This window comes from Gavialis gangeticus, unplaced genomic scaffold, assembly GCF_001723915.1.
Source record: "Gavialis gangeticus isolate Ggan-Ray unplaced genomic scaffold, GavGan_comp1, whole genome shotgun sequence".
Classification (NCBI taxonomy): domain Eukaryota; kingdom Metazoa; phylum Chordata; order Crocodylia; family Gavialidae; genus Gavialis; species Gavialis gangeticus.
In genome coordinates, this window is record NW_017729004.1 from 36,343,985 (window position 1) to 36,371,573 (window position 27,589).

Consider the following 27,589-nt stretch of genomic DNA (forward strand, 5'->3'; position numbering starts at 1 on the left):
GGGGGGGGGGGGGGGGGGGGGGGGGTGTAGTGGGCTACACGCTCAGCAGTGGACCTAGAAGTGGACCAGAAGTACTTCCAGGCCCAACACCAAGAGCATGGGGGACCCCCACCGTGCTTCCCATGGGATGATCCATCCGCCCCACCATCTCAGCGTTCATAAGCCATGCCTGGTACCTCAAGGTACATAGAAAAAAAAACATATAAAGCTGTCTGTGGTCGAATCACTGATTCTCGAAATCAGCATCGAATCTTCAGATTCAGATCTGGCCAAATTGAATCAGAACAGTGATCCAAATCAGGACAGTGAGCTGAATAAGGAAATCAAATCACTGTCTCCCAAATCAGGCTGAATCTGAATCAAATACTGGCCGCTTCACGCACCCCTACTATCTGTCTGCAAGGGAAAGTAACAGGCAAACAATCAGCAAGCATTACATTAGGGAACTACAAATGTGTGGATCCCTTAGCCCAAAATGTTTCATGAGGGGGGGAGGGAGAGAAATCAAACAATGACAGAAAAAAAGCAAGAACATTATACAGATCTTTTGAAAGAACGCTGGAACAAAATAAACTGTATGTACTCTATTACCTCAAAAGTTTAAACACTCAACTATTTAGCCATTGTCCACTGTAGTATTTCAAGCCTGAGAGTTAAACCAGTAAACTAATCCTGTTTTCCTATCCTCCTGAAAACAGCTATTTCTAAAATTTTAAAATGTTTTCTTCAGAGACATTTTGACCCACATTCTATTCAAGTTCAGGGGTGGTCATTTTTTGCTCACACAATTGTATCATATAAAAAAAGATTAGATCAAATAAGTTAATTAACAGTTAGATGCTAATAAGAGTAATAACATTTACTAAATTTCATCCTCATGGATTAAAGAAGAACTTATATGGGAGTACAGATTGACAGGCTTGAGTGATTACTTTTACAGAATTATTTATCAACTATTACAGCAAGTTACCTTAGCTTATGTGGATTTTAAATAAGAACTAAATACAGGTATCAACCACACGCAAGTCTCTTCATTAATAATGCACAATATATTTACGTAACATGTCTCAAAAGAATACAAGATGGAAGATGATAAAGTGTTTTTACCTTTTAGAATTCTGACTAAGTTAAAAGAGTGGGAAATCATTTGCCTGGTGAACTTAATTATGTTAGGAACATAAATGGGTCCTGTGGCCACTTTCTTTTTTATAGCATCTTTTCTCCTCAAAACCTTTCATTAACATTTTGGCTCCATCCCGTTTTTCTACCATAGGTTTATTTTATGCAAGTCACCATTTACTTTGAATATTACTGAAACCTGTTTTATACTATATCATTTTTATCTGATGATTAGCTGTACTGCTTATACACTAGTAACTGAGACAATTTAGTTTATTGGAAAGCAGGAAGGTATCCTCAAAGGGTAGAGAAATATTAGTCCTGAGCCTGTTTGGTATTACTTACAGGTCTGTACTCTCTTCATCAACTAAAGCAGTTTACAAACATCCCCAGCAAAACCATTTCTAGAAAGATTTAAGAATCTTTCATAGTACTTAAAGCATGCTTCCTATAAGAAACTTTAAATTACTTTCAATAAGTACAGGTCAACAGACTAATTTCCCCAAAGCACGTCCCTGAAATCATTTCACCTTGCACAGAGCCACATTCTGTGAACCATTTCCTCCTATGCTGAGCTGAAATACTGTATGGTCATTAGTACCAAGTATCCCTATTCTCGCATTTTGCAGTAGTTCCTCCTCCCTGTAAGTAAATCCAATTATAAAGCCAATTTGTTTTTTCAAAAATCTAAAACCAGGCCTAGTCAAGATAATGGAGTCCCATTCCTTGCTTGGTGCCTCTAAACTGTTTCTGGAATGCAAATAATACATACTTAACTTGTAGCTGTTTTAATATTGAAGAAGCAGTGTATACTTATGCACTGGACAAAATTTAAGAATGTCTGTATGATCAAACAAAAGCAACAGCTCAGTTGCTTTCCTTAAATATCACAATCAAGTCCCTACGTAGAATTATAGGCAGCTGCAATAGTTCGTTTGTCACCAGAATCCCACAGAGTCACAGTAGCTGATAGAAACACATGGGTCCTAGTTGGCTTTGAAACATAAAAGGCTATGGCTATGTTAAAAACCACCATAACTGAAAAGTCACAAGTAACAAAAAAGGGATTTTAGGCACTTTTACCAGCGGTCATTTGAAGTAAAGAGTTTGTACACTAAGCATATGAATTGTCTAAATGCCAGCCAGAGTTATCAGACCAGACTGCAAGGAACATAGGTTGAATAAAAGCAACTACTGTACCCCCCCATAACATGACTGAAATAACTGTTTCAAAACACAAAAATCAACAAGACGGACTCCCATAAGTTCTAAAAATCACATGCTATTTGAATCACAAACTCCAATCAAGGGAGGAACGCAAGTTCAACACATCACTGAGTAGGGTAAAAAGTTTTAAATGACATACCTTTTCTCTCTGTTTTCTGTGAAGGGATGGAAGATGTGGGTGTAGGCAGTTTTGATAAAGTAGATGCTCCATTGGCATCAAAGGATTTCTTTGGCTGGTGATCAGATTGTAGAGAAAATGGACTAGGAGGAACAGTGCTTGGGGTAGCAGTTGGATGAACCACTGGTTTGATAGGATGTTGTACTGGAGTAGAACTACTGTGAGTCTCTGCTCGTGGCAGTCTGTAGTCTCTGTCATTGTGTCTGCTCGTTTGAGACAAAATATTCTGTGGGAGCATACTACTTGCGTCACTGGAATGCTTGTCTTCCACTTTTGTTCAGGATTCACAAAGTAATATTGCAATAAGAAAAAAAGATTTAAGTTAGAAACTTATCAAATAAAGCGACTATGATTATTTAGCAACATACCAATAATTACAGTTGACTGAACCTTATGCAAGTTTTATAAATCAACTACTAGCACTATGACTAAGAACACATTAGAAGACAAAATATAATTTCTCAGTGACAAAATGAACCCTCCAACATTTGAGGAACTTGGGCTGCTCTCGAGTTCCAATTAAGTTTGTATTTAGGGACAGACCATACTATAGCGAATGTTCTGGCTCATGGGTCAACAACCTACAACCCCCAAGACAGACCAGTCTGGAAAGGCACAGCTAATCAGGTGACATGCAGCTGAGCTGAGCCAAGCCACCTGTTCTCTCCAATCTCTTCTCCGCAGCTCCCTTAGGTGTGCTCTGGCCTGCGTTTACTGTGGCTATAGAGCCAGGTATTTCCAGCAATGAAACACAGGCAGCTTGAGCACTACAAAAGGTGAAGATTAGTGGCCTATGGTGGTAAAATGCTGTCAACTCCTGTTCTAGTTTAAGCAGTTTTTTAAAAGGTTCCTAATAATATCCAGACCAAAATGTAGTATTTGCGTATGCTATATTCAGTCTGAGGGACTAAAGTCAACAGTTCCAATAAAAAATGTTTATATTATACAATTGTCTTCTATGCACTATGTTTGCCTCGTGTTTAGCTTTTAATGCAAACAAATTTTGATTTTGTTTCCACAAAACCAAGAGGGGATGAAAGGCCAATTTCAAGACACGTGGCTAATGGCATACAAAATGTAATAGATTATTTAACATGTGATGCAATGCATGCCATTACACAGTTGTGACTTTGTGGTACTGTAGAGCATGACTGGCATACATAGAATGCTTTTTTCCTAATTTCTGGTTTCTCATCTACCATGCAGCCCCAACCATTAGCAATGTAGCAAACTGGCTGGAAATTCATAAAAAGAAACATTGACTGAAATATTCTATTTCTACAATGATTCTTCTTGAAACATGCATATCCTTAATTCAGTATGCTGGTCATCTCTATAAAAATGAATCAGTGAGAATAGTAAAGGCCTTTTCTAAGCTGCTGATTTTTCAAACAGTGAGAAATAAGTGAATGAAGCAAACTGCTAGGGTATTTTTAATTCTTCCAACTACTGTAAAAGTGTCCATACCAATTAAATGTATATGCACAAGCAAACTTGCAATACCACTAGGTAAAGAAAGATTAGCACCAGACCATAAAGCCAATTCAGCTAACATCACACTCTACAAAAATTCAGACAAAAACATATCAATCCCAGAAGTATGTCAACCATGTCTGAAGATAACATGAATTAAAAAATATATATATTTTAAAAGTATAGTACAGGACCCTGTGAGAGCTGCAAGTTATAAATAACTCCAAGGGTGAAATCAAGGTTTAAAGGAATCTCTGAGTCCCCCGTCTTTAATCTGAGACCATCACATATAGACAGTTCTCTCAGTGGTTATGAGAAGCTGGATAAGAAAGATTTTTTTAACTGTTACAGAAAAACATTTTATTCAAGCTATGGCACACTTATTAGCAGGCAATTAAAGATGATTGCAAAAATGGAACAGTAATATGATATAAAAGAATGAGCAAGTGCACCAACTTATACAGTACTATGATGAGGCAGCAAGATTTTTGGGAGATGTCTGTAGCTGAGTTTTCAGCAAGATGGATCTGAGCCACTTTGCCCCTCTGCTATAAAATATGCAGAAAGGGCAAAAGGATCGCTCTCAGTTTGGCAAAGAAAAATACGAAGGAAGTAAATAGTGTTCACAAAGCAAGAATATTTTACTGTAGAAAAACCACATACTTCCACCAGCAAACCCACTAGCAGCTGTTGCCTGCATCACCTCTCTTCTGTAATCCCTATCTTTTGGGAAACTGTTAACTGACATTTTGCTTGCTTCTTTTTGTCTCTGCTCTCTGTAGAAAAGAAACACAAAGGAAAATGAAGTAAGATAGTTTCGAGATCAAGTACTTTATTACAAATTAAAGCATATATGCACACACATACCTTTCAAGCCACTCTTTCGGTTTTTCCCATTGTGAAACTTCTGTTCGGCAGTTGTAGTAGTATTTTTTGCCTGAAGAACTGATGTGTTCAGACCAGTCATCTGCAGAATCGAAGGCCTTGAAAACACAAACAGCATTGGCAAAGAGTCTAGTAGTGTGAATTCAAATAAATTATGCAGATTACAATACATTTGAAGTTATAAGGTACAGGACCTTTTCATTCACATGCACTTCAAAACACAACCAACCTCCCTACAAAAGGGCTAAAATTTAATGCTCTTCCCATTTTGCAGTGCAATACTTTTGCCTCCCGTATAATACTGCAGCAGAGAAATACTACACTACAGCAGCTTCAAAAAATATACACCGCTTCTTTTATATCACCATCGCTGGTAAAATTACAGCACAAGTAAATCTGGCACAGTATTCATCAGAACACAACAACATTACTGTCTGCCAGAACATTTTCAGGATATCAGCAATTCTGGCTCTTAAACTTCTGTATACTCATAACCTCATCAAAATTTGAAATTCAAACCTTTAAGCTTGTTAATATTTTAGAGATTCCCCAATAGATTTAGAAAATATTAATATTTGAAGGATTTATTTATTTCTCCTATACACCAGAACATGTTTTAGTGCAGACCTGAGTTGCCATGTACAATGATCATGGAATTCAGGAAGTTCCTCAAGTTAACCAGTAAGAGGGTCAGATTGAAGCTCTACTACTGTTAGCCATGAGTAAAAAAAAACCCCAAAAACAGAGGTTTGGGAAATTATCAGTTTCATGTTAGGGAAGCGAGGCAGAGTAAAATCCCTGCCCAAACTGTATTTAAAAACTCTCTCAATAGCCGTGTTTCTTTTTTTTTTTTTTTTTTTTTTTTTTAAATCAAACTTATCAAATGTCTGCATTGCAAGGCAGGTGAATCTGAAAAGTCTAAATACAATCAGCTACACCAAAACATATCTTGCAACACATGTAAATAATTTGTAATTCTCTTCCATCTACAATTATGATCACTTTGCAGGCCCTACTAATTCAATAAAATTTGCAAAAATGCACCTCTGATGATTTCATCTGAAGTACTGAAAATACTGCTTGTATAAAACTACATAAGGCAAGTTTGAATACTTATCAAAAATACTTACTGCATCTGAAGTTTTGCTTGGATTATTGCTAGGATTAGAAGAATGTGAATTTGAGCTATGAAGAGCACTGTGGTTATGTGAATTTTCTTGTGGAGAGTAACTGGTCCCTAAAAACAGAAAAATTCACTGTAAATACCTCATGCAAATTAATCATACCTGTATCAAAAGTATCAGTGTTTAATTAAAAAAAACTAATACTTAATCTCAGTCTTCCTTAATGCTGGTATAGTAGGAACACTTTGCTGCAGATTGAGCGAGTGAAAGTTTAAAGACTTGTGCAATTTTCATTTACAAATAAGGCAAAAATATCTCCCATATTCTTAATTTATGGTTACATTATTAGTAGAGGATCTGCACATAACATGCAATTCAAATATTTTGAGTTTTCTGCAACACAAACTTAGGTGTACACTACAGACTTGCCAGGATAGCTACGTCAAGGAGAGGGAGAGAATCCTTACATGACACAGTTGTCACTAGAGAAAGAGAAATTTTCCCCAAGACAGCACTTTTGCTTGGGGAAGGGAATGATTTTACTATACAGGAGCAGTGTTACTTGGCTGACGGCTACATCCATACCAGGAGGTCACAAGCTGGCAGAGGGTAGATTTAGGCTAGATATCAGGAGGCGCTACTTCACGCTCAGGACAGCTAGGATCTGGAACCAACTTCCAAGAGAAGTGGTGCTGGCTCCTACCCTGGGGGTCTTGAAGAGGAGGCTAGATGGACACCTTGCTGGGGTCGTTTGACCCCAGTACTCTTTCCTGCCATGGCAGGGGGGTCGAACTAGATGATCTACTCAGGTCCCTTCCAACCCTAGAAACTGTATGAATATTCCTGTATCAGTGTTCCTAAACAAGGCCTAAATTTAGGGACTTTAACCAGATTGCAGCAATAATTTAAGACGACCACAAAATCAAGAGATAACTGATTTAAGTCTAGAATTAATTTACATTTTTCCATCTATTTTGATCAAGCAGGGCTATTTGAGGTCACTTTGCCAAGTATAACGAACGGGAAAAGCCAAGATCAGTATATGGTGGAGGAATATAATACAAAAATATACTTAAAAGTGAAGGAAAGATCTTGCTGCTCAGTTTACAACTAATTTTAGTTTTCCTACTTGCCATCTCTACAATTTGAGTCCAAAATTTGAAAATAAAGAATAGTTCTAACTGTACATCATGACTAAAAGATTACAACAGTAAAGGTACTGCAGATGACTGAGCCTCTCTGTTATTTAACCCTATTTTTCCCCCAAATGATGCACAAAAAAAGGGGGCAGGGCTTGGGGGTGGGGTAAAAAACAAACAAAAAAAACCCAAACAAGCGATATCATCAACAGCAATAAAACAGGAAGATATGGAAAGACTAGATACTAAGGTGCATAGGAAAGGGCAGATGGGTAATGTGGGAAGAGACCAGGTAGCTGACAGACAAGTATTTCAATAATGGAGTATTAAAAATGTGGATTGCTTGGTGAAGGTTGAATTAAGGGGGTCATTTAGAAAGCTGAACCAAGGGCAAACCAGAGTGAAGGTGAGCAGACCGAGAGCCAAGGGATAGGATGAATATTAATACGGAAGCTGAAGAATGAAGTATAGGGGTGTGACAATATCATGAGCCTTTGAACAGGGCTGGAATAAGTCTAAATAATAACAGAAGCAGTGATTGAAAAGCAGGCAAGAAAGATCTGGCTATGCAGTAATGACACGGAGTGAGAGAGAAGCCAGATGATGTGCTGTTGAAATGAAGAGTGCTGGAAAGGAGGAACTGGAAAGAGTTTGGAAGCAGCAGAAGTCTAATGTCTCTTCTACTCTCTCGTTATGAACAGTACTTTAGGGAAGTGGAAACAGGAGTTATCCTCAAGCATGGACGTCACTAGCAAGAATGAACTACCAGCTATCTGGAAAGGAACCTTTTGGGGGGCAAATGTCTACATTACGCAGGGAAAAAAGGGAACCGAGCAAAACATGAAGGACAGCACAGGGAAAGGGAATCCAGGCAGTTACATACAACTGCAAATGGAGGGAAAAAACTGCAATGGTCATCCAGGCACTGCACGCAAAAGTAGTAGAGAAGCAAAAGAAAACAAATCTAACAACTATTTCTAAGTTTTTTGTGGGGTTTTTTGTGTTTTGTTTTGTTTTTTTTTTTAAACAGGTCCCAAAAGGGTAATGAAGGATCAGGAATTCAGTGTAAAAGGAAGGCCTGCACCGTCTATCATACTGAACTTGGAGAAGCTGCCTTCTTGCAACCCATACTTGAAGAAGACTCTTCTTAAAGAGATCTTTCCAGAACCACCCACCCTAGCCTTTGAGGTTCGGGGCTTGTTTAATCTCATTACCAGAAGCAAACTTCCTATGACCCAAACCACACAAAATGGATGCAGCCCATGTCAAGACAAAACATGTAAAACCTGCCAACACATCTCCACCACTCCCACAATAACTACACCCCATAACTGATCCATCACCATTCCTGGATCTTACACTTGCACCTCCAGAAATGTTATCCATCTCAGCCAGTGTACCAAATGCCCTTAAGGAAAATACGTAGGAGAAACAAAACAACAACTATGTACCAGAATGAACACACCAAAAACCCAAAGACAAACATATCCAATTACTTGTGGGTGCCCACTTCTCACAAGACAAACCCTCCCCAATCTCACAGTCGTATCCTCAAAGGAAACTTACAAAACACCTTTTGTAGATGAGCCTACGAACTTCACTTAATAAATCTACTGAATACAAAAAATCATGGATTTGGCATAGATACTGTATTTATAACACATTACAACCTGCCTGACATCTGACACACCAGGTAACCTGTCTCAAGTTAACCACTTGCATTCCTTCACACAATTCCTCCCCTCCCTCTTCCCTCCCACTCTTAACAAACAATGATCACAACAGAGATAAGTGGCCATGTTCGCCAATCAGAAAAGTTATACAAAGTTATGTAACGGTTGCTAGGCAGACGATAGTTGCCTTTCTGCCATGAGTGTAAAAGATAGACAGCAGCTAGAACTTTCTACAAGGCGGGATCCAGCGTCAGTCAGTCAGTGCCATGGGCCTATCGAAAGGTGCCTCACACAATCACAACACCGCATGTCACCCAAGCTATAAAAGGAGCCCCCACCTGATCACCAGGGTCCCTTCTGCATCCAATGGACTCGGAACGACTCACGGCATATTATTACGGACACGGCTCGGCCTTCGGAGTAGCTAACCAGAGGACGCAGAGACCCGCCTGATCCCGGCGACCTGAAACCCCTGAGACAACTCACCAGCCAGATCCATCGGTCTCACGCACCATTAGGGAGCGAGGCGTGGTGAGTGAGTTTAAGCTGCTGCGCAGCTACGTTAACAGTTATCAATAAAGATCACCAAGCCTGTTCACTGTCTTCCCAACTCCTCGCGATCTGTGGTAAGACCGACCAAGAAAAGATCCTGTCACAATCTCTACCCATCATCTTCCAAACTTCCGCTCACTAGCATTTTCACAGGCTTATACACACACACACACACACACACACACACACACTTTAGCTTCTTTTCTACCTTGGAGAACACAACAGCGGCAGAATCAATGCCTGAAGAAGGGTGTTTGTGCCCAAAAGCTTGCAAAGAATTTTTTTCCAACTGTTTCGTTGGTCTAATAAAAGATATCACATCTACCCAAAGAACCCTGCCTGCCTCAACACTACTCTCTACTTACAGGCCAAGGACATTACCCTTAGTGACTAACTCAACCATACCCAAATTTAACTGCAAATCAGGGTGAAACCAGAATTCGACAAATCTAATAGAAAAGCTGTAACTTTGAAATTTGCTAACATGCTGAACACACGCACAACATAACATGGCATGGAAGCACTTTCCATAGACTGGAACTTAAATCACATACTAGTATTGCCAATTTAAGGTAATGTAATTTAGTGTTCTATTGCCCAGAATATCTTGTTGCCTAATGGTATTTGTTTTCCTGTTCTAACAATCAATGTAAGAGGTGTGCTAATTATACAAAATCTTTTGTACAGCATTCTTCACAAACAATTGCAAAGAAGTTCTCATATGTACTAAAATTATTTTTTGCCTTCAATAAACACTTTAAATGTCTTATGGCTTTTCATTTCCTGTAAACTGAAATATTTTATTTATAAGATTTACTTGATTTTATTTTTCCCATTTCATGCTAGATATGTTCACATAAAACATGCTTTGTTCCCACTCCTCTTGATTTAACAGAGGCAAAGTTCCTCATCTCAGCAAAATCACACTAACATTGACTAGACCTTTTTCATATTCTTTCACATACTGAGAAAAAGCAGTCTTTAAACACTCATGAACACTAAATCCCAAAGTCCAACTGTATTAACTGCCTGTGCTACATTCTTATCAACACCAGAAAGCTACACAATGCTTTGCAAATGATATTTACAGTAGGTATTTAATGAGCTCAATTTTCTGAGCACTTTCTATTAAAGAAAAGGAAGCGTCTGATATCTAATAGCTAAGGCTGAACAGAACTATTGTAAAAAAAAAATAAAAAACTCAAAGTGCTCTAAAATCTACATGCATACTCAGATCGACCAAAATTCCCAGGCCAAATAAGAGCTTGTGGTATAGCCCTATCAATCTGGTTTAAGGATTCCCACGGTATATTTCCCCCACGGTGACTGTTTTCAGAATTTAGGCCCCCTCTACACACAAATATTGTGCAATTAGCAGGTTAATCCCATAATCAACTGAACAAGCTACACATGCAAAGCACTTGTCACATAAAAAGGTCCAACCTGCTATCATGTTAGATCTCAAAAATGTGTATTGACTTTATAGCTGGTTGGTACCCCAGCTTTAATCAACCCAGGTAGCAGGGTCACCCCTGCTGCTGGGAGCCCCGTCAGCTGATTACGCTCCCAGCCACAGTGGAGTGGAGGGGAGAACAGGACAGGGGGGAACAGCAGACAGACACTGAGGGGACTCTCAGCCCTGGCAGCTGCAGATGCTGGGTCCCAGCAGCCTCTATCTCCCAGCCTTCGGGGCTTCACACACCCCAAAATCTGGGAAACTGCAGCAGCAGTGGTCTCCTAGCTCTGGGGGCTTCACACACTCCCAAGGCTGAGAGACTGCAGCAGATGCCTTTCTCCTGGGAGAACAAACATCTGTACACGTTCTCTTCTGAGAGAAGCACAATGCACCAGCATCCCAGGGTGCTTTGCTCCCTTTCCCTCAGGAGATTCTGCTTCTCCAGCCAAATCAACACATCATGTTGTAGGAAGACATAGACTGAAGGAGCCTATCGAACATGACAAGATGCATCCACAAGGGTCCCCTGGCTATGTAGAGTCAGCACTGCAAGCTCACTGCTCTCAAAAGGCTCAAAATTAAGAGGTCTGCTCAAGGCCCAAGGGAGGTTTTCCACTAGGAGAATAAGCCTGGGAGAATTCTCCCAGATCATGTGAATGCATGTATGTGGCCTAAGCCAGAAATCCCAAAACACAGGTGGTTTATGTAACACTTTCTACTCCTTGCATTTTGTTTTATTGTATAAGATTCCTGCCTTTTGGTTAATGTCAATATCCTGAAAGGATACAAGGGGCTTTTGATAAGACAGGCTCACAAATAACAAGCATTGTTTTTGTTAACTAACAGCATTTCAAGCTACAAAATTAAACTGAACATTCTTAAAATGCTTAATAATTAATATAAATCTATTTCACAACCAATCCTGAGCTTCCTTGCCCTCCAGTTTCACTTTTCAAGTGGTAGATTATGCAATACCTGCTTCTACCTCAAACACTATGCCTTCTACTATCAACTAAAGGAAAACATCCAACATTTCTACAGATACACTGGGTCCTTTGGCTGGTTAGAACAGAGTTTAATCATTTTTGGTTAGGTGAACTGTTCTTTCAAAAAGGAACTTAAACCTTTTCTCAACATGTCTATAAAAACATCCAACCCATATAAGACTAAAAACATTACTTTTAATCAACACGTTCAAAGAGTATCTCTAGAACATGAAATCCATAGTTCAAATGTTCAATAGGAACACTAGGTAACAAAACATTTTTACTGTAAATTAAAAGTGATCTCCAAAAGACTTTTTCAGTTAACAGTGTTCCCGGGAGGGGGGGTCAATTAAATAATGTATTTTTCTTATGTACAAAACACAATCTCTCTTCCAAAAATCAGTACAGGCATACCTCGGAGATATTGCGGGTTCGGTTCCAGACCATCGCAATAAAGCGAGTCACACGAATTTTTTGGTTTCCCAGTACATATAAAAGTTATGTTTACACTATACTGTAGTCTATTAAGTGTGCAATAGCATTATGTCTAAAAAAACAATGTACATACCTTAATTAAAAAATACTTTATTGCTAAAAAATGCTAACCATCATCTGAGCCTTCAGCGAGTCGTAATCTTTTTGCTGGTGGAGGGTCTTGCCTCGATGTTGATGGCTGCTGACTGATCAGGGTGGTGGTTGCTGAAGGTTGGGGTGGCTGTGGCAATTTCTTAAAATAAGACAACAATGAAGGTTGCCACAAACCTTCAATTTGTAAAAAACGCAATATCTGCGAAGCACAATAAAACGAGGTATGCTTGTAGCTGGAAACTGAAGTATGTATTATATATGAAAAATATAGTAAGAGGAATTTCTGCTGCTTACCGAGTAAAAGCAAAAATAAGTTTTGCAAGTGATCCACAATGAGCAGGCTCAGCTCCCTAACTACGGCTACCAAGGTATACTTAAATTTCTAAGACCTTTCCTTGCATTAAACTCAAAGCACATAAAACAATGGTTTAAAAACACATCTCTGCAACATCAAAAAGAGGAATTTAACACATACCACACACGATTAAATTATTCAAAGTTACTTCCGCTGTAAGTTACTAAAATGTTAATTTAATTTAAATTAAATCATGATTTACTACATTTAATGTCTTTGTTTTATACAGATTCAAGGATGACCAATAAATTCAAATCAAATTTGAATTTATTCAGATCAAATTCAAATCTATTAATTACTCTGAGTTTGAACAAAAAACTGAACAACAACAAAACATAACCAACCAAGGCAAAACCTCAAGTACATATAGCCTAATGCATATGCTATGTCTATTCATTTATCTGCAGGTAGGAATGTCAACCTCACTATCTTTCCTCACTAGTTCCTTCACCCCCATGCCAAACAAAATTTAAAGTTCCAGTAAAATAGTTCCCCCAGAAGAGCAGCCGCAGCTTGGCCAGGAGCGCAGCCCAGCAACGTGAAGAGCAGCGGGGTCCAGCTTGTAAGTCTGTTGTGAGGGAAGGGACAGGGGTAGAAGCAGACTGAGGCCCCAGCAGTGGGGTACGAAATGGGCTTGGGGCAGGGGCTGCCCAGCTGGGGCAGGACACAAGACAGCCACATGCGGGAGGTGGGGGGCTAGGGCAAATTCTGGAATGGCTACAGCCCCTCCTATAGCTGCCACCACCTGCCATGAGCGCAGCCCAGAGCAGCCCCAGCCTCAACCCGCAGCGGCAACCCACCCCGCCATGCCCTCCCAGGGAGACCCCCTGCACAAACCACTTGCGGCTCCATCCTGCAATCCACCCTGGCTGTGCAGTGCCTGTCCCTGCCCCAGCCCCAGCCCCACTCCCTCCCTCACCTTGGGGAGCCTCTATCTGCCCCCCCCCCAAAAAACAAGGAGAAATATAAAGGCGTACATGAGCTGAAACTGAGACAGAAGGGGCACGCTTTTTTAAAAAAGGTTGAAAACCTCTGAGATACAGTACACTGGAATAGATGGATCTGGAGCCTGAGCCTGTAGGACTTCTCTTCAATTCTTAAAATTAAATTATAAAAGTACAAAGCATCTTTGTAGTTTAATTACAATAGAATATCTGATAATCTTACCTAATATTGAAAGTCTGCACTGTAACATTACCCTTTGCTCTACAGTCACACAAAAAATTTCTGAATTGTGAACAGCTCTATTTTCAATGGAATATTAAATCCTTAAGAGTCACAGACACGCACACTCCAAAAAGTTATTAACTGTTTTAGCAGAAAGCAAGCCTCTCCTGTGCCTATGCCACGAAATCCATCAGCAAAAGTGAGTTTGTTAAAATAACACCAGTGACAATATATAATCGTACACAGACTTGCCTGTATTTTAAAACAAAAATTATGTTCGCTTTAGAAATAGCCAAGCAGAGTAAAATGTTTACTAACTGTGTAAAGCAAGGTAATAAATTAGTAATTTTAATAGTGCTGATTCATGCAATGTTTAAAAGTTTATTTTAAGCACTGACTATAAATCACCAGAAGATATTATTTCACCCTCACTGGAAAGAATCTCGCAGTAACCATAGGGGAAAAAAACAACAACAAAAAAACCCCACATAAAATGCTATATTTACTTGCATATGAATAGTCACACTTATACTGCCTCAAAACTTTGAAAAAAAAAATTTATCTATGTAGTTGCTACATCCAACTTCCTAAAGAAACAGATTCAAAAGGCAAAGAAGAATAGATCAAAACCATATAGGAAACACAAAACCACATGGTACAATAGATCTGCTCCACTTTCCATCTCATCTGTGAGATCAAGCAAGATGAGGAAGTAACAGATGGATAGTCAAATACAGAATCATTAGGAGTAAGTTAAAGTCCTGTTACTTCCTCAGTCTTGCTCTTAGGTGCAAGAAATGTCTGTTATTTTTCTCCCCTCTTATTGTGAACACCAACAAGAGAAGATTTTTGTTCCTAAAAAAATTAATGTAGTCGTTATGGTCTTTCCTACCACCTTTTAAATAAACTTTGCGTTTCAGCGCTGGGTCTCATTTTCTGAAACGCTAAACTGAATGGCTTTTAACTTATATTTAAGAGAATAATTCCATGTTATTTTCCTTCTATATTAGGAGTGCCATCAGCTGACACCACTAGCAGAGCAGGTGTAGGCACCACCATAGAAAAGCTCTCTGTCCCTCTTTCTATTCTGTTCTGCTTGATCCACTGTAGTGAAGAAATCATTAGATAGGGAACAATGAGTCTCAATACACATATTGCACTGAATCCACTTGGACTGTTGGATCCCTTCTAAATGAGCCCCTGAAAGTTTTGCCCTTTCCCCAATAAAATTCTGGAGAAAGACTGAGGACTAAAATACATCTGTGACTGCATTCAAGTACTAGCCTGAGGCAGGAGGGTGGCTCAGCTCCAATTTCAGCCAAGGCTCAGGGCTCCAGTCAGAGCTGAGTTGCTGCCTTGGGCTGGGATGGCTGGCTTGGTGGGGCCAAGGAAGTTTGTGGCCAGGGAAGCATGGGGGAGATTATGCAGCCTGCCCACCCCCACTTCCTAATCTCTGCTCTGCTTCAAATCCCTCCAGCCCTGATCAGGCCCTACTGCTGAGTGCCCTGGACCTGGAACAGAACTGCAGCAGAAGGCAAGCAGCAGGGGTCAGGCACAAGGGTCAAGGGGGAGGGGGCGGGAGTGAGAAAGCATGCACAAGCATGGGGGACAGGCTGCAGGGGGGACAGGCCCAGGCACAGGTGGCAAGGGGCCCAGCAGCAGAGGAATGCCAGAAAGGCAGTGAAGGCACAGAAGGGAGGGGCAAGGGTCTGGCACCCTGCCACTGCTTTCCTCGCCACAGTAGCTAGAGGGGACAAATGTCAGATGACCACCCCCAATAATTAAATTCTGTTCATGAAAATTATAAGTGTGAAACATTTGTTTGGAGATACTAAGTATAACAAGCGAAAAAAAAATACTCCTAATCCAAGTATTAATCTTCAGTTTACTGAGGCTCAGAAGGTGGAGGGAGCCTAATGATACAAGGATGCACAACAAGACTCATGATTTTACAAGAGTTTTGCTTCTACAATTAGGTGTGAAAGAGCTAATTTAGTTTGATCACCACTTGAATATCATATTTACTCAAAAACAAGATGAGTTGTCCTGTCCCTGTCCCATTGTCCCCTAATATTCAACAAGAGGAGGGGGCTTCTCTTGGATTCAAGAACTAGCCTGAGGCTAGTTAAAGCCAGAGCTATAACTGCCCTGGGCTGAGGCAGCTCCCATGGCAGGAGAGGGGGCACAAGGTGGGGGAGAATATGAGGGAGCACCAGGGGACTGTGCAGAGGAGCCAGAGCCATTCACCACACAAAGTTAGTGGGAGGAGAAGGAGCAGGCAGTAGGAGAAGGGAGGCAAGGAGTGTGGGAAGGGCAAGTGTGCGGTCAAGCCACCTATACCTCCCATCACTGCTTTCCCACCACAGCAGTATGGCAGATGAATTTAAGATGATCCTCCAGTGTTCTATACCTGGAAAACTATAAAATCTCCCTTTACAACTTATATCTCTTTATAATTTCCATGTATAAAGTCTCACCACTTGAGTTCAAACTCGTCTAGTATTTGGGTAAATAGCTATAATGTGGGACACAATCAGAGAATGACAATCACTGTAGCAGTCTTCTGGAAGCTCTGCAGATCTATTCTGTGCCACAACTTGAACTGAACTAATTAGAAGCTTTAAACAATGCCAGGTTTAAGACTGAAGTAGGTATTAAAACTAGTCTTGCGTCCAGAAACAACATGGTTCTCAATAAAACAGAAAAGAATGCCTATAAACATTCAAGTGTGTAAAACAGCACTTTAAAATACTGGGCTACTTCAATTCTAAAAGCTTTCTTCTAAACAAAAAGAAATTCAACTTTCAAGAAAGCTACAGTGAGACTTCAGAGGGAGAACTGAAATAAATTTGCTTTTCAATTACCAAAGTAATATTGTAAATTAAAAAAGAAAGAAAGATTAATTACTAGGTGAATTCCATTAAACATTTCTAGAGGAAAAAATTAATGTTTCCGTTTCTCGTATGTAATCATCTGATTCCACTCACATGCAGGAACAGACATAAAAGCTCGATTAATTCTAAAATCTACAGCTTTTACACAAGTTAAAAAACTTTCCTGCTAAAGAAAAGAAAATATAAAGATGTTTCTCCTTTAGAATCAGCACAAGTTGTGCTGTATCTCTTGGAATTCAAACTATGTCACTGGTATCAAATTTCTACCTCTTGGGGAGTCTTCTGAAATCAACACAACAGTCTTGATTGACAGTGTTAAGTGCAAGCTCTAATCAACTACTAATTAATATTGCATGAGTCACAAATGCTTATTAAGAGCTACAAAATGCATTTCGTATTTCATCTAACTCCTTATGTACTATAATATTTCTGTAAGGATTCAAATCTGAAAAAGTTGTTAGTTGTTACTTTAGGTAGGATACAACATTATATTACTATTAAACATTTATTTTTACTAATACAAAAGGCAAAAAACCCTTTTCTCCCCATTCTTTGCTTAAAGAACTTCACTATTTTAGAAATGCTGGATCTCTCTTCTCCTCTCAGGTCCCTTCCAAACCCTAGAAACTATGAAACTATAAAACAAAAAACAGCCTAGTAAGTCATACTACTACTTTTAATGCTATCTGTAAAGGCATACAATATTTTCATGTGAAATTCTTAATTTCAGAAATAAGGAAAAAAGTGTAACAATTATAGTTGAGACATTTTAGAAAGCAAATAAATATATCCAAGTAGGAGACACAGTACACTGCTAATTGAATTATGAACTTTCTTTTGGGTGGGATTTACTTGCAAGTCCCAACAAGTTTACAGAATTCATAAAATTGTGCTTTATTATAATTTTAAAACAAAAATAGTTTTAAAAATCCCAAATTAAATAATACTACTTTATCTAGTGTGATATCTGAGAGGAAAAAGAGAGAGAAATTCTCACTACTACTTTCTAAATTTTCATCAGATGTTTTTGTTCACCAAGTCTTTCTTTCATATTCAGGGTAACAGATGACATCCAGTGCTAGTAACTCACTCCAACACGAACACCTCTGAGTTGCCCACTATAAGAAAAATTAACTAGAAACATGCCATTATAATCAATTTTACTGATGAGAGCATCACAGGTAAAAGACTTCAAATGCAGGAGAGGGGTATTATTAACTCTCCAGCTTCTAGCCCTAACAATACTCTGTGGGGGAAAAAGACAATATAAAACCACTTATGACCAACAGTTTAAGATGCTACATGTCCTAATTTATTTGTTACCTCTTGCTTTCAGTAACTACAGCGGAAAAAAAAAATCATATCAACTGAATCAATTGTTATAACATACAAAGAAATGTGGCCAACAGCTGGACTGCCAGAGTTCTGAAAATTGCACTATCTTAATAGACATCCAACTAGCTACATATACTTATAGTGAAAAGATTAGAAAATGAAAATGGAAATAGATTGTAGGATCATTAGAAAGTCAGGCTGGAAGAAACCCCACAAAGTCATCTAGTCTAGCCCCCTGCTCAAGGCAGGATCATCCCAGCCAAGCGTCTGCCTAACCTGCTTTTGAAAGTTTCTAAGGATGGAGATCTCACAACTTCTCTAGCTAGCCTGTTCCAACATTTGAACACCCTCAATCAAAAAGTTCTTTCTAACCTCCAACTTACGTGCCCCTGCTAACGTGTCAGGCCACTGACTCATAGTCCAGGGGTGGGGCAAAATAACGTGTCAGCCCACAGGCCAGGGCGAGTCTAGAATGGGTGCAGGGCAGGTTGGGGTTGAAGCTGGGGCTGCGCGCTGTTGCCGGAAAGGAGCTGCTGGGAGCATGGGCTCCATACTGTTGTGGAGGGAAGGGGGGAAACTCTGACTGACCCACAGCAGCTACCCAGAACTGCACATGTGGCCCATGGGCCCAAATAACTGCCCACCCCATCCTAGTCCTACCCCTTATGACCACTGAGAAAAGCCCATCTTTATCATTCTTGTAATCACCTTTCAGGTATTTGAAGATTGTTATCAAATCCCCCTCAGTATTCTCTTCTCCAGACTAAATGACCCTAGTTGTTTCAGCCTTTCCTCTTAAGTCTCATCTTCCAGGCCACTGATCATTTTTGTTGCCCTGCGCTCTACTCTTTCCATACTGTCCACATGCTTCTTGCAGTGTGGGGCTTACAACTGGACACAGCACTCTGTGTCAGGCCTCACCAGTGCTTAACAAAGCAGCTGAATCACTCCCCTTGGTTTGCAAGTGACACTTCTGTTAAGACAACCCAGTATGCTGTTGATTTTTTTTTTTAGCTAAATGAGCACACTGTTGGCTTATATTCAGCTTATGGGTAAATGTCTTCACTTTTAGCCTTCTACATTCTTGAGCTATAGAGGGAGAATGAATGGGCCTCCTCTACTATGACAACACACTACCAGCCGTTGATGTCATCAGGAGACAAAAACTGATCTCTGCAACACTAAAATGTTTTTAAACAGGGCTGTCAAACTTCTAAGCAGCTGGGGACTGCCCAAGCTGCACTAGGAAGGGCCAAATGCCACATGCCCTGTTGCAGTACAAAAATTTGTACTGAAGTACATTTTTCTTTAAAAAAAAAAAAAATCTATATGGCAGCATAGACCTGTTTAAACCTATTAAAATATATTTTTAAATTTAAATTATATTTACCATTATCAAGCATATAGGTTTGCTGAAGTCACTGGCTAAGAATTGCTTGAGTGGAATAAGAACTTGCTGATAATGCAAAGCCAGCTTTTTGACAGTAGTAGTTTCTTCTTCAGGTGTAGAAGGAATATATTATTTTTAGTTTATTCAGCTAGTTCAGTTCAATGACTTGCATTCTACAGTGAAGAATAGGTTTGAACCTTAAAAAGTAGAAAAGCTGTTTTTTCTCCTAACTGGAATAAAAATATGCAAGAAAAATGACTTCTGCAAGTTCTACAATAGTAATAAGAGCTTGTAAAGAAAAGTTAGATAGGTACTATTTACTTAGGAGACTTGTATTAAATATATAAGATGTTAATCTTTTTTCTTTGTGCCTATAGAACATTTATGTAACTTTAACTATGAGAGAACATTTTAAAATGCCTTATTTTTGGTTATAATTCCATTTTCAATTGACATTCAGCCTGACACAAGTCATGAGGTTTTTCCCCATCATCTAGAAAAAACTGCATTCATTATTTTGTAACCTACTGAAAAGTAAAAACTAAAAAAAAAGTGTACTTAGCTGTTCAAATACCAGGTTTTTTTTCTTGGTTGGTAGAACAGGACCAAATTTAATATTAAGTCTGTGTTAAGTTGTTAAGCAGTAAGTAAATAAAAATACACATACATTTTAAGATTAAAATTTTTGTATTCAGAAAATATGCCACATAGAATTGAAAAGGAATAAAACAAAGCAGTGAAATCTTGAATAAGAACTTTTCTGTTGTATAGAATGAGAGCTCAGAAATAAGTGTTAGTACTGAGAAATATAATAATTTGAAATGTTATTCATTTAACTGAGCTGGGTGTTTTTATTGAGGCAGCAGTGCATTATACCCTCATTAGGATGAAGAAGGAGAGAACATTTAAGATATTTTTCTGTTCTGACCTATTTGTTTCTCATCTTTTTTTAAGAGCAGTACAGGAATTTTGTAGCATGCTGCTTTGGATAATGCGGATTTAGAATCGTGGGCTTTATTCACCAGTCTTCTCTGCTAGTAAGGGTGTGGATAGTGATAGGATATACTGGATCTTTTCTCGCTGCTATTAATTCTGCTAGGGTTTCCATTAGAACGTGACCGTCCAATTTCTGGGCTGCAAAGGACTCCCATTTGGCCATTATTTTGGCTGCAGTGGGTTCTCCCTCTGTTTCCCACCCCCAGCCACTGCTCTCTTTTTCAGCTTCTGATTTCCCACCCCTGTCCCAGGGGGCAGGAAAGGACAATGCGGCATAATTTGCAGGGCCAAAACTCCAGCATGGTATGGTGCTGCTGGGAAGCCCGTGGCCAGGGAGGATCCAGGGCACCTATGTGACATGGTGCAGTGGGGGGAAACCACAGTGCAACAACCACTGCACTACTACAAAAGTCCCACTACTGATTACTTTGTGGAAGTAAGAAATACCCTTCAGATCAATGGTATATCAAGACAGGCAGCAAATTTAGATGCTCAGGTTTGTGAAGATTTTTGCATGCAGCTTTAAGAATCCAAAATTTAAGAAAGCAACAAAAGAAAAGTACTTCTGTCATTTCCTTAGGTCACTTCACTTTAAGACACTGCTCTTCTTTATATTAACTAAAGAAAATAGCTACCTTGCAATAGTTTTTGGCAACTGTAATTTAATTTATATGTGAAAATCAGTTATATAATAGGACCGTGCAAAGCTTTGGTAGCTGAATTGATTTGGTACCTGAATTAATTTGGAAGAGATTTGGAGACCAAATCCGAATAGAATCCGGATTAAAAGATCCGAATCGATTCAGAAAAGCCTCGAAAAAGATTCAGCTGATTTGGAAATTTGGCCATAGACTAAACAGGCAGCTCATACAGCTTCCTCCAGCTGGTAATTCTGTTGGGGTTGAGGTAGAGGGGAGGGAAGGGGCATGGGGGAGGGAGGGAATGGGGTTGGGACAAGCTGCCCAGCCATGGCTAAGGGGCGTGGGATTCAGGTGCGGCAGTGCTGGGAGCAGGGACTCTGCCCTATTGCTGCTTGTCCAAGCAGGGCAGGGGAAGGCAGGATGCAGGAACACCTTAACGCTCCAGGAGGAAGGGGGTGAGCGGCAAGAGGGTATAGCCCTCTCTCCCAGTGCTGCCATGCCCGCATCCCACACCCTCACTCCCGATGCTGATGCAGGTGTGGTATCACTGGGAGCGGGGACTATGCCCTGCCGCCACCCAGAGCGAGCCACACCTGCATCACATCCTCCCTCCATGCTGGCTGGGCAAGCAGCAGCAGGGCATAGCCCCCATGGCTCCCCCGCACCAGGGCAGAGGCAGGCACAGCTGGAAGAGCTGCAAGAGAAGCCCCCATGGCTGCCTCGCCCAGCCCCAGCCTCCCAGTACCTATTATGGAAGTAGTTATTCCATATCCTCCCTTCAAAGAAAATGGGCCCCAGAAACTCAGATGCAACTTAATGGTACATGCCATCTCTCTCTCCAATTCCTTTCCAAACTGGTGTTGGGATTTAACTTGGGCCAGTTAATCCAGAAAGAAAACAGTAAACTTAACTGATAGGATGGTGAATGTGGATAGGAGATGGATTAGAGAATGTGCCTTAAGCCCCTGGCAGACAGAGGTCACCCAAGATAACAATTAACTAATTAACTGCATCTGAAATAGCAACTCAGCCACAGCATTCAAGCAATTAATGGCACAATAAAACAGGAAGTAATTCACAATGTGTACAATAGATTTGTGGCCCGTTTCCATCCTGCCTTAAATTGAATGTAGCAGGATGGACCACCCCAGGGCCTCTATTTGGCCCTCGTGCAGTCTCCATGAACTAATCAACTGGCCCCCAGTGATCCCTGCCACCAAATGACCAGCAGCCAGCAGAGACTCCAGCAAGGTCAGTTTGAGCCCCAGCAAAATCCCACAGCTATTCAAAGCCTTGGTGCAGTCCCAGTCCAAGTGATAAGCTGATTGCCAGCCAGCTCCCAGAATGGCACCAGGACTCGAACTGGCCCTGGTGGGTTCCCAGAGGCAGCTGACAATCAGCTGATTGTCAGCCACCGGGCTTTCAACTTGGTAGTGAGACGGAGGCCACAACCCGATCCCAGATCCCAGCACCGTGCACCTAGCTATATATGTGTGGCATGACAACAAACATGAGTGTTGGGATTGGGGATAAGACCCCATTGCACCTCTAAATGAATGTCTGCTTTAGTAAAAGCACAGGTTAACTCTGCAGTAAAGATGAGTTCTTTCGCTGTTACAAATAGAAATGCAACAGAACCTTTCCTGCAAGATGCTCTGACATACAAAATTTCTTCTCTTCCTTCCCACAAGTGGGAATGCAACAGCAGTCTCAACAGGGACCAGTTTCAGCTGGCTTCACATACAACTAGTGCTACTGCAAACAAAATACTTGTAGTCACTCTTTGAAAAGTCAGAAACAAAGGCAAGATTTTTTTTCAAAGAAGTAAAAATTAAAGTTAGTGTCCTCTGCCTAATCTATCAACTGGTTCTGCAGCCCCACTTTAACCCAGGTGTGACTTATCATGGGTGCCATTTCTCTCTCCACCTCCCTTCCAAAACAGGAAAGAGCAACTGGAGTGTCAATGTGCTATTTCTGTTGTTAAGAAAATGGATGGCAATACCACTGACTCTCCTTGAAGCACAACGTATTACTGTCACTGTTACTATTTCTGTTGCTCTTCTGAGACCACACCTACAGTACATCCACCATTACTCCAAGAATACTCTTCTAACTCCCCAGCTCCAAAGGGAAGTCCAACAGACTTGACTTTCACAAAGGGTTTAAGCCAGCCCAACAGCTATTCCTTCATTCAGCCTATACCATGACAAAACTTATTACAGTTCAAATGTATCCCTAGGATTCTCACATCACTTTCTTCCAATCTACACACAGACTATCACATTCTGGACATGGTTTTTGGTCTAGATTTAAAGGTAGAGAGTCATCACCTCATTACAGTGGCAGAAGCCTTCCAGCTCCTAAGCAATAAAGAGAAATCAGTGGTCCTAAATAACAACAGCGATTCAGAATTACTAGGCTTGGCAGAACTCAATTTTTATTTTTTTAATAATTTTGACAGCTAAAAAAAAATCTCTTTATTTATTTCAGGTTTTATCAATTTAAACTGTTAGGATTGTGTAAAATTAGAGATGTGGGGGGGCAGACAATTTGGTAATGACAGTATACTGTTAAAAGCTTTATAAAAATCACATGTCAAAATATAAAAAGTAAGTATCTATAAATCAATAAATCAAACCTGCTTTAAACCATTCTGCTAATTTGTCAGGAACAAGCTGGGCAGGCAGAGACTAGAAGAGGAGGGCAGCAGCACTACCAGAGCTCTGGGAACGTGGGGAGAAGCAGCAGCTGTCCTTTCCCCAACTCCCCAGTTAGCTGGCCCAGCCCTTGCAGGAACCTGCTGCCACTGGCCTGGAGCCTCAAATATACCACTTCCCACACCAGTGAACAAACAGCTATTGCTTAACTGGCGAGTCATTAGACCAGGATAAGCAGCTAATTGCTTAATTCAGGAATCATTACGCTGCCCACTATTTTCCTCTTTAACCCCTGTGTCCCTCCATCTTTCTTTCTCCACTGTCCAGTAACAGGGGTAAGGCTTCCCTGTTACAGTTCCCTTTCTATAAATTTTGATTATTAGCCAACATTATTCCAATATTATTATTTGGAATAATTTATGATTATTACCAATATTATTCTTCCATCGGTCTGTGAGTGAGAGATGAAATTGCCATTTATCAATATTTATGAGGTAAAAAATCCTACCAAGTAGGCCTGCGCAAAGCGGCAAGTATTTGCTTTGGATTCGGCCGATTTGGAGGGACAGTGATTCGACTCGGAGATTCAAATCACTGTCCCGATCCCATTCGGGCAAATCGGATCCAAAGATTCAGTGCCACTTCAGAGATTCGGCCATACAGTAAACAGACAGCTGTCCTCACCACACTGGATCCAGCTGCCTCTAGCTACTAAGTCTGCTGTGGTGGGCAAAATGGGGAGGGAACAGGTAAATCCCTCCACAGCAAGGGAGGAATCAGGGCGGGGACAAGCTGCCCAGCTGAGGTGGGGGGGTGGGCAGGATATGGGCACAGCAGCACTGGGAGCAGAGGCTACGCCCTGCTGCCACTTGCCTAGCTGGGGCAGGGGGTGGCATGATGCAGGCGTGGCTCGCTCTGGGTAGAAGAAACAGGCGGCAGCAGGGCACAGCTCCCACTCCCAGAGCCACCACACCCACGTCCTGCATCCTCTTCCCCCCAAAGCTGGGTTAGAAGCAACAGGGCATAGCCCGCCGCTTGCCCAGCCAGGACAGGGGGGCAGCATGTGATGCAGGTGCTGCCACCACTTGCCCAGCTGGGCCAGGAAGGGTACAGGATGCAGGCACTGCCACCACTTGCCCAGCCAAGGTGAGGGGGGCCCGCACAGGAGTGGGGGCTATGTCCTGCTGCTGCTTGCCAAGCCAGGGGGAGAGGTGCAACGTAGATGCAGCTCGCTCTGGCTTGCTACGCCCTGCTGCCGCTCGCCCCCTTCCGCCCGGAGCGAGCCGTGCCTGCACCGCGCCCCATCCCCCCCATGCCTGGACAAGCGAGGGTACGATATAGCCCCTGCTCTGAGCTCCCTACACTGGCTTCTTACAGAATTTCTAATCAAATTCAAGATTCTCATTTTCAAGGCATCCCATGGTCCAGGTCCAGAATATCTACAAAAACAAAAAAAGACAACTACACTACCCGCAACAAAACTCTTTACAAGGAAAGTAAAGCTCATCTGTGAGAGGAAACAAAATTTACTTAAGGGTCAATCCTAGACCGTGAAATGAAATCCTCCAGAAAGTAGGACCCATCGCAAAACCTTACCACCTTCTGTTCCAGGTAGAGCACACATTTATTTGACACTGCCCTTGCTCAGACAAAAAACCAAAAATAGAAACCTACCACAAGGATTTTGGGAATGTATTTGTTATAATGAATTCTGGTTGATACTATGAAGTTAACAGAGAACGTCTCCATGAATATTCACCACTGATGATGATAGCCATCTCCAGCCCACTCAGAACAGACATAATGGAGAGTTACTATGATTAACAACTGTACAGTTGTCCAACTATGAGACTGGCAAGAACCAGGACAAGCAACTTCCTAGTGCCTCCAACATGTCTGCAGTAGGTTAATTAAAAAAAAAAAAAGAGAGATGGGAGAAAACACCAGAACAAAAGAACAACCATGTGGTAGAAGAACACCACATACTTGAGACACTCATTGAGACAGAAAGAGTAAACTCTGGACAGGAGAAGGAAGAGAGAGATTAGGTTAGCCCTAGCAAGGCATAGACATGTGAGGTTCCCTCAAACTAGTCTCTTAAGTAATTCAGCGTAGAAGCTTTAACAGTTCTGCGACATCTAACAGAACAAGACAATAAAATGCACATTCTTCTTCCCCGTGGATAGGACAACAGAGCAAAAAAAAAAAAAAGCCCACAAAAACTAAACAAAAACTAAAAAACCTAACAACCACAATACATGCACACAACTGATATTATTTATGATGCTTGCATGCACTACCAGAAGACATTGATAACATCCATGCAGTGGTGACATGATATACATACATCTGTATAATATATTCAAATGAAAGAAAACTGGAAAAAAAATATACAACTTTATATATATTCATGATTCATAAGGCTTAAGAATCTCTGGAGAAGAGTACAATATGATAACCAAGAAAGAATAAAAAACTATTTGGATAGCTTAAGTACAACACAAAGTTGTTGGGGCAATTCAGTTTATGGTCTATCCAGTTAAACTGTTAGGAATAAAATTAGAGAAGCAGAAAAGATTAAATAAGTTTTTGCTATTTTTTTTATTTTAGTACATGTTTACCTACAGGTAACCTAATTTTTGAGCTAAGTTGAATTCTTTTTCTAAAATATTGGCAGATAAACTACACTACGTGAATAAGAGAAAAAGGAGTCAGAATTCAAGTTACTGTAACGAAAAACTAGTATCTTCTTGATAACTAGATCGTACATGAAAACTAGGTTATAACCAAACATTACCAAACCCCACATCTATAAATCAAGAGTTTCTGGTTGTAGCCATGTTCGTCTGAGGGCACAGGCAGCCATGGTTCTTTGAGTAGATGTGATACCTTTTATTAGACAAACTGAGTAGTTGAACAAAAGTTCTAAGCAAGCTTTCGGGTGCACTCACCCTTCTTCAGGAATAGGGAGTCTCTGCCGGTCTTGGAGACTCAGACCAGCAGAAAATCCCTATCCCAGAAGGGTGACTGCACCCGAAAGCTTGCGTAGAACTTTTTTCCCCCCACTACTCAGTTGGTCTAATAAAAGGTATCACATCTACTCAAAGAACCTTGCCTACATCTGTATCAAGAGATTATCTACTCTAAATAGAAAAACATTTATGGTTGACTTCTCAAAAGCAAGACTATGCTACAGGAACATAGCAAACATGAACATTAAGTATAAAGTAAATTAAAACTGTAGTTGGGATTTAGTCTATAAAAGTATTTGGTACTAGGTACACTAGAAAAATTTCATTTCTATTAAATCTCCTACAATATTCTGTTTTCACGACTAGTATAAGCAACTGCACTGGATTCTTTAATTTAAATTTTTTGAGGAATCTATCTTTTTTGTAAACGTGAGAAAAAAGTAAATGAGAACAGTTATCCTGAACAATAAGCATACTGATAGCAACATTTTCAAAGTGACCAACAGTTTTGAGTACACAACAGGACTCATCTTCAAGGAATGTGATTTGCAGAACATGGCTGGCTCCATATCATGTACCTTAACTGTCTTAGAAATCATAAAGAAGTAGGGCTGGAAGAAACCTCCAGAAGTCATCCAGTCCAGCAGTTCTCACCTGGGGGCCAATGGACCCCCCAGGGGGTCCACCCAGCCCAGCACAGGGAGGAGCTGCTTTCGCCCCCTAGAAGTTAAGCAAGTCCCGAGGTAGGGGCAGGGGTGGGCGCTGTGGAGCCAGGCAGTTGT

General features: G+C 40.6%; 1 protein-coding gene across 3 annotated transcripts in view; it reads right to left on the minus strand.

The window, feature by feature from the left end:
- Window positions 1-27,589, minus strand: part of WAC (WW domain containing adaptor with coiled-coil) — a 122,678-nt gene that overhangs the window by 64,101 nt on the left and 30,988 nt on the right. For all 3 annotated transcript variants that reach the window (XM_019508232.1, XM_019508231.1, XM_019508230.1), the window contains 4 exons: window positions 6,013-6,119; window positions 4,865-4,980; window positions 4,661-4,773; window positions 2,486-2,794 (listed from right to left, as the gene is read on the minus strand). In XM_019508232.1, the coding sequence (XP_019363777.1) occupies window positions 2,486-2,794; window positions 4,661-4,773; window positions 4,865-4,980; window positions 6,013-6,119 (645 nt within the window). The remainder of the gene's footprint in view (window positions 1-2,485; window positions 2,795-4,660; window positions 4,774-4,864; window positions 4,981-6,012; window positions 6,120-27,589) is intronic.